This window comes from Ostrea edulis, chromosome 2 (genome assembly GCF_947568905.1).
Source record: "Ostrea edulis chromosome 2, xbOstEdul1.1, whole genome shotgun sequence".
Lineage (NCBI taxonomy): Eukaryota > Metazoa > Mollusca > Bivalvia > Ostreida > Ostreidae > Ostrea > Ostrea edulis.
Genome location: NC_079165.1, coordinates 11912954 through 11921705, shown reverse-complemented (window position 1 = coordinate 11921705; position 8752 = coordinate 11912954). Strand labels below are relative to the sequence as shown.

Sequence of the window (8752 nt, the reverse complement as noted above, 5' to 3'; positions counted from 1 at the left end):
ACGGGTTGATTTCAGCTTCTCCATCGTCAACTTCCCATATTTTTGTAGCAATATTCCATTATCACCTGCATATGGTGTTTATATCTCAACTGATTCGATACACAAAAGCTTGTTCTGTGTATGGTCAGAGTTAAATTGAGGCAAGCTACTGACAAACAAGTTGATGGTACAGGGGTTTCAACATTCTCGTTTAAAGTAAGCATTTCGCAAATTCTATGTTCGTTATAACGATCTAGTTTGTCAATACAACCTATCATTGGGTCAATGCTTCGTACCGATTGTTAGACAGTTCTTGGCATACTGATTTTGACTACGGATAACTCCGTTTACCTGATCAAGATATACGGCTCATGATGGGTGAACGATCGACAGGGGATGCTTACTCCTCCTGGGCATCTGATCCCACCTCTTTTGTGTCCAGGGGTCCGTTTTTGCCCGACTATCTATTTTGCATTGCTTATAGGAGTTTTGAGATTGATCACTGTTTGTTATCTTCACCTTTCATTTGGGTCATTTTTCAATGTTGAAATATGACCCCACCTCTTGACTTGATTATGGTCTGAACGATAAACCATTTGTATATTTGGAGCATTATTTCAACCAGTCTTGCTGTGCCTATTCGGTCAAGGGTTTATATGAACCAGAGAGAGAGAGAGTAAAAAACCCTTGATTCGGAAAGATGATGTCACTGCCGTGTAAATCTTTGAGATCGGGATCAAATATTATAGTAATTCCAAAAACTAAATTGGAATTTATATTCCCGAGAACTCTGACTGGGTTATATTATAGACTCTACCTGTGTAGATTGACGTCGCCATTATGTTAACTTTGCTTTCCGGCTAAAATGTACCTCTTTTTAAGAAAGCTCAACAAAAGGATGCAACCTAGTACTGTTAATTTAATGTCATGGTGAATGGAAATAGCACACCAAAGTGACCCTAACCAGAAAGTGTGGAGATAGAGAAAGACAACTTATTTCTTTAAAACATAGAAAACTTATATTTTTTGGTGAAAATTATGTATAGACCCAGAATTTTGTACTACCGTTGATGTTACCCCCTTGAAAATGCTTGATCTTAAGGGCCCTACCTTGCCAGCCTTTTCGCGGAATCTCAAACGATTAAGCTGTTACCAGCCTTCATTATGGCCCGACATGATGTAAAATCGGAAACATTAAGCTAAGCTTGACTGTACTTAATAGTTTTAAGGGTTCAATATGTTTGACTTCGTTGTTCTCTATCCGTATATCAGCTTTGTTTTCTTTCATTGTTCCCTATTCAATTGTGGGAGAGGTCTGAAAAGTGACCCCACCCTTGGGAGGCCCAAGGTGGTACCACTACAGCCCTAACCGAGAGCGGAAAATGATAGTCCTAGGGGTCCTCCTCCTTGCCTGCATACTCCTTTTGTGGACTCTCCAAATATTTAAAAGTTGTTATTTGCCTTCATTATGACCCTACATGACGTTTAATTAGGAACTTTTTGGTGAGCTCAATTGCCGTCGTGACCCCTTTTTAGTGTTCTATGGGTTCGTATACATTGTTGTCTATCTCTTGATCACTTTTGTTTCATTCGATCACCCCATATTCAATAATTAGAGAGGTCTGAAAAGTTATTCCACCCTCGGGCAACCCCATGTGGCACCCATACAACCCCAAATTAAGGGCAGGAAATGATAGTCCAAGGGGTCCCTTACATAGTGTCTGTACTCCTTTTGTGGACTCTTTAAAGATTGTTATTAACATTCATAATAGCCCTATGTGATGTAAAATTAGGGACTTTCAGGTAAGCTCAATCGCCTTCTAGTATCAAACTCGATAATTAAGAATATGTTTATTAATTGTTTGAAAAATTATCGATCTATTATTTGTTATTTCTTAGTATTCCGTCTGAGTACTCTCAGTACTTTGATGAATTTTTTCATTGGATGCTAGCTTCTACGGCATTAATGGCTGCTGGTTAGTGGCTGCTAGTTTCAGCCTAGTCAATTGTTATATAAATTTTGCATTAATAGAAAATAAATCTTATATTTATTGGGCTGTAACATGAAATAGGTGAAATACATATGGAAAGCCAGCGTAATTGTTGCTGGACATATTTGTTGTGCATACCCTCTTTTCTCTTTTTCTCTATGGATATTATACATGGTCGTAATACTTATCATATCACAATGAAATTAACTATGGGGAATTTAATTATTGTATGGTCTGCAAAATTCTTTTTGGCCCCCGTCGATGGTTTGAAAATCTTTTTCAACTTGAACCTTAAATTCATTTCAACTGCTTTGAATTTAGTAAATGCAGGTTTACTATTACAATGTCTTCATAAACTGCAACTTTATTTTTGAACTTATTAAAAAAAAAATTTCTGGGTACATTTACTATTGACCTCCACCACACGAATCCTTTGGAAATGAACAGGGATGACAACTTTGAATTACGCGCCGGAGAAATTTGTTCTACCGTTTTATCCAATCTTTACCCAGAGTTATCGTTCCTTACACTCTCTTACACCTCTGTCAACGTCTCAAGGGTTTTACAAAGATTTTTGTAAAATGGCACGTATGCTCAAATAAAGTATGGTTTTGACTTCATTTACAAAAATATACGTAAATAAATAAATATTGAGCAGATGTTAAGTCTTTTTGTGACACAAGAAGCATTGATTTGGGTTGAAACACGGATATTGGGTAGTTCTATTGCACCAGGCCTATACATAGGTACACGAAGAATATATAGTAATGGAAAAAAATCTACAAATAGTTGCTTGTCCTACATTTTCCCGATATTCTATAAAATAGTTCTTAGTTTTATTAGCCGTAAAAAAAAAGAAGTGGATTTACATGTGGAATAACATGGCTTATTTTGAGACGTTAACAGAGGTGTAAGTGAGAGCAAGGAACGACAACTCTGGGTAGAGATTGATGACGAGTTTCCATGTCGAACCCGCGACTTAATCTCTTTATACTTAAACCAACCACTGCGCCGCCTAGCAAACCTTATACTAGCAATTATAGAAATTAGGGAAAAATAAGTATTGCATGTATTAAGTGATATTTATAGGTTATAGACTTTGTATGGGAAAATATGACGACCGAATTTTTTGGCGCGTAGACGGACCGAGCTTGCGAGGTCCGTCCGCGACAAAAAACGAGGTCGTCATATTTTCCCACACAAAGCCTATAACCTTTTTATTATATACTTTCAATTTCATTTAGAAACTATCAATAATTTATTTTTAACAATTTCTTTATTGATTTAACTGAGTAAAAGATCAAAAACACGAAAACTTTTAAAATTATCGACGTAGTAATTTGCTTGTGTATTGATTGTGACGTAATGTTTGCGGGCCGGAATGTTTCCAGGCATACATCGCACGATATATGCCCGCAAACTTTTAAAGAAAAAAGAAGAGATGAAATTGAAAGTATATAATAATTAGATTATGAAAGCTTGGTGATACCCACCCTCTTCTACACTAAAGATTGGCAGAACAACGGAACGCTACCATAACTTTACTCTTTACCACCAAATTCATGCAGTGGTAACCACTTTCAATATTTTTCCCCTTCATAATAGATATCAGTCACAGTAACAATTGTGAAAGTTGATTATCATCAAGGTTGTAAGGAAGTACGTTAATGTGATATTATGATAAGTCGAGGAATTTCCTTGAATCTAATCAACTTTTGTCGAGATCTTTCTGTAAATTACAAGGGGGAAATCCTTGATGCTAATCGGCTAACGTATATACATGTGCGAGTTGATAAGATCTTTTTAGTCATTTTAGCCTGTCTATTTCTCATTTGTTTCAAAAATCACTTGATACATCAACAGAAGGATTTTGAAAGTGTTACATGGATCTTGTTTTCCTCGGTATGTTGTCGATAAAACATAATTTCATACAAGGTATCCGACATTCTGGTTCCGAAATTTCTAGAATCTTGATTTGATGACCTCCGCACCAAAATTTGAAAGAGGGAGCTTCATTGATTGCATATTTGTTTGTAAAATTGTGCGTTTTATAAATTTTGATAAATATTTGCAAAAGTTAGAAAGGAAAACATCTCCGTAACCACTAAAACTCCAATATTAAAAACTCGACCGTGATGATTCCGAACTAAATGACCCCTAGCGCAAACATCCGTGCATCAAAGGACCCCATTAGAAATAAGCTTTCGAGCTTTCATGGGTTATCCTTGGTATTTATGTATGTATATACAGAATAGACATTTATTTATTTTATTTTAGGGTTGTTCGTAGATCGTTAAATAGATGAAGACATGAAACGATTTCTCGATCGTGGTATTGACATGCCAACGTAAAGAAAAGTATTACATCAATGATTTCCTCAATTATTAGTTTTAAAATGTTTTTAGTATCGTACATGAAAAAAGTGAAAATAAGCTTAATTCGTACAGTGGAGTAGAGAAGACACAACCGAGAACAGGGCAAACGCGGGTTCCAGGAATCACCAGAGGCGAGATCATGCGCCCAAGAAGAGTAGGCATCCCTTGTTGACCGGTCACACACCCCGTGAACTATTTGTCTTGACCATAAAGTAATTGCAACCACACACAGGTAATAAGGTAAAATATTGAATACAAACTCTCATGTTCCCTCCCGAACAACAATAATAAAAACCCCAACAACATAATTATTTGTTGGAGTAATCGATATGTTTGTAATAACCACTGGTCTTTGAAAGGATAATGAGACAAAATGAATTATGTATCTTCAATTAGATCGAGTCAGAATATTGCCCAGCGTCAGCAGAAAAGCTTTTACTTACTTTATCTATTACGCACAGATTTTTTTTTATCGTCCCGTCAATGGAGGAACCTTAAATAGGTATACATGTACTGGACTCGAGACATAAACAGTTTCTTCTGATTCACAGGCGAAGTTTGGAGGAAAGCGACGAAACTAGAGGCCCATGGACCCCAATGCTCACCTGAGTTACATTGGCCTAACTTCATCAGATTTCAAAAATATATTTGGCCCTCTTTTGAGACCATATTCAGACCCGACTCTAGCCCCACAAAGTCACATTATAACTGAATTTGAATCGATGCAACATGCTGCGTTCTGGTGAAATATCTAAACAGATTCATTGGTCCTTATGTACTATGTAAGATTGGATCCCCGCTTATATAGCCCCACTTTTAAACTCGAGGTCCATTATTTGAAAAGCAAAATCTTGAATCTACACAATTTGGTAATGTTTGCATATTTTAAAATGAGATTTAATGTGGTCCTGCGATTCTTGAAAAGAATGACATTGACCTGATGAAATCGACATAGAAATGGCGTTGACTTGATAAAATCAAGATAGAATGATTTGAACATGTTCATTGTATAAGTGCATATTATACAAACGGTTTGAACACAATTTCTTTCAACTTACGGGGTTCTCACCTTAAATACAACCGTCAATATACTAATTAATATGATAAATAGACATAATCATTTCTTAGTTGCATTAAATAAATGAATAAATATACATGGATTAGAGGTTGATTATTTGAATAAGGCATGGTGTTAGGTAGTAGTAACAATAAATCTTTCAGAATCTCTTATGAACTTTTGAACAGAGGAAAAATATGTTGGTTTATTTCAACTTGTTGAGCTTCGTCTCCCCATAGAAGTAAGTGACAATCAATAATAGATAATTGAGAAAAATGTACATAGAAATGACGTTGACCTGATATACTCAACATAGAAATGACGTTGACCTGATATACTCAACATAGAAATGACGTTGACCTGATATACTCAACATAGAAATGACGTTGCCCTGATTTAAGTAAGAAATGAATTTGACCCAATATACTCAACATAGAAATGACGTTGACTGACAAAATCAACATAGAAATGATGTTGACCTGACAAAATCAACATAGAAATGATGTTGACTCGATATATCTAACATAGAAATGACGTGAACTTGATATACATAAACAGAAATGACGTTGACCTGATATACATAAACAGAAATGACGTTGACCTGATATACTCAACATAGAAATGAATTTGACTTGATAAATAATACATCATAACACTCTACGTCACACATATATGAATGTAAGTTTTCTATTGGAGTCTTCGGAGATGTTTTTGGTAGGAACTCATGTAAGAACCATACAAACACTATTTCTATGGATGAAAATGAAGCCCGAATTTTACCAGTGTAAAAGAATTCTTCTGGGTTGTAATTTAATGAGTATGACACTTTCTACAGGAAAAACACCATCCATAACCCTGCAATTAATTCTGATAAATCATATCTATGTCAGACATTGTGGGTAGCAATACTGGAGGTATAGAAAGGTGGGTATAGTGCTTTCTTTCATCGTCGAAATATTGTACAACCCCCCCCCCCCCACCCCCACCCCCAATAGCACGAGAAAAACATTTATGATAATAACTATATCATTTTTGCATTTTTTTAAACGTAGAAACAGGAACTATCTGGTATATCTACAACTAAAACACGTGACCTTTTGAATGAACGTTTAAGCAGAGTGACTTTCGGTTACATGCATGCTTATGCATTTAAAGTGATATCAATATTCATGAAATTGTAAGATAGCGTTCAACACACAATTAATCGACCGAGATTACTCCGAGATCCATGGACATTCATATTGCCTATCAAATTCAGCGACACACTAAAGAGAACAATAGATGGCTCTACCGCGAGTCGTCTTTGGAATTGCTAGAGTGGGAGCTACATTGGTAAAGACCTACCCCGGGGCCAACCCATCTTCCAGGGTCAATCTGCGCGAGAGAGAGAGAGAGCGAGAGAGAGAGAGCGAGAGAGAGAAAGAGCGAGAGCAAGGGAGAGAGAGAGAAAGAGAGCGAGAGAGAGTCTTCTCAAGGTGCTATTGCTTTCAATGGAGATTCACCATGATACTTTTTTTTTTAATTGAGCCGGTTTGGAGGATTCTCTTCATATCCCTTGCAAAATCGAGCTTCCTTTTATTACTCTGGACCTCAGGGAAAGTCTCTCTCATTTGAAGTCGGGGGGGGGGGGGCAATCTGATTAAAATCAACTGTTTTGAATCCGTTACCGCTGCTAAGTGCTGCTAAGCGATTTAAAACAGCTAATCGTAATTAGATTAATGGAGGAAGGTATCGCCAGTCAATAACACCTTTTTTGTAGTAACTTTAAATCTGTACAATCAGCATCATTTCTCCTCTTTTGTGGAAGAAGTTAAAAATTATGAAGGGAGTAGTTTTGGTGAGGATAATAGTATTTCACTAAAAAGATATGATTCTATGCACTGATGAAAGTGATGATTCTCTTCTCACCTAACTCTGACGTCTTCATACAATGTATTTACAAAAAGATGTATTCCTAGAGGCAGTGGGCCTAAAATGACCAATTACATGCATGTAGCTGGCAAGACGACTTTCATACAAAATATGGACGACTTTAAAGTGCGGTACAGAGTGACCAGACAGACAGCAGGGGAAGATGCTGCTGATGTTGCACACTGCAATGTTAGTGGAGCAACGCCAGGTTCTCCAGACCGTCAATTTCTTTTAGTCCTCAAATACGTAACGAATCAACATTCTGGGAATTCTTTTTACTGGAATGTCAATTTCAACAGAACATGGTTTGATTTCATTCTTCTCGGATGTCCTCCTAATATTGCAGAGACGTGTAAGTACGATATGTATGGAAGACCAGATTTAAACACTTATATAATTATACATGTACCCAAATAATTGATATTCAAAACTTCATTTATTGTGAATTAGAGATTCCATAGATATTTATAAAGTGTGCGACTATACGGAGAAAATGCACAGTTTTAAGTAATCTTTTATGGAGTAGGGGTAGAGGGGGTATTTATGATTTAAAAATAATTGCACAACTTTTAATACGTTTAATTCCTTTTGTAGATTATGCACACACGACGCCAGAGTCCCAAGAAATTCAGTATTGTATCGGAAAGCAGAAGCTGGCAAATTGATTTTGGAAAACCACCACGACTTCGCAGATAATGCCTGTCCATTGAGAACATGGCTCATATCTCATAACTCTGTCGGCTTTCTAGAATCTTTTTCATAGACAGCTAGACTTGGATGACCTCTATATTGTTATCCCTAAAGGTTGAAGATATAGGAAAAATAATTGATTTTTACATCTCTCAATATGACATCAAATAAAGTATTAATATGGGATGGGTGAATGATTTGTGATCGTATTTATGAATTAATTCACAGCCTTGTATCGTGATTTAATTTCTTCATGAGAAAATAAATTGAAATCGATATCATTCTTCATGAAAACTTTTCTGAGACACTGGCCATACTGGGTAGTTAATTTGACAGATTTACTTGCTCAATGTCATTGTGGAATTACATCACCCCGTAAGTGAAATATACATGTACATATGAACATAAGCATTGCTGACATTATTCATCATGTCATGACAATGAATTCAAAACACATGAAGATGCTTTTAAAAGAATTGTAATGATTCACAAACACAAATCAGACTCGGATGCAGGAAATGGTTTTTCTTAGATTTTTTGTCAATCTAAGCAATTTATTGATCCAATTAAGATTTTCCACTAAACACATTTTAGTATCGGGAAGTTGGCAAGTTTATTTGCACAAGTTCTAATGAAGACTGCAACATTGTACATGTATGATTTTATTGTGAGACACCTTTTGTCAGTATAAATGTTTTCTCTCGATATACTAATAATACCTGTAAGTTTAAGATCGTTTGAGGAACACC

General features: G+C 36.1%; 1 protein-coding gene across 1 annotated transcript; it reads left to right on the top strand.

Annotated features, from left to right (window-relative positions):
* The first annotated feature begins 7153 nt into the window (after positions 1–7153).
* LOC125681947 (uncharacterized) lies at positions 7154–8284 on the top strand. Its single transcript, XM_048922240.2, has 2 exons — positions 7154–7665; positions 7908–8284. Exons 1-2 carry the CDS (start codon positions 7377–7379, stop codon positions 7976–7978), a joined length of 360 nt encoding a protein of 119 aa, XP_048778197.2. The 5' UTR covers positions 7154–7376; the 3' UTR covers positions 7979–8284.
* The last annotated feature ends 468 nt before the right edge of the window (positions 8285–8752 follow it).

Coding starts and splice junctions, on each gene's coding strand:
- LOC125681947 (XM_048922240.2), top strand. CDS start 7,377: ATGACCAATTACATGCATGTAGCTGGCAAGACGACTTTCATACAAAAT. Junction 7,666..7,907: donor TCCTAATATTGCAGAGACGT/GTAAGTACGATA, acceptor TTCCTTTTGTAG/ATTATGCACACACGACGCCA.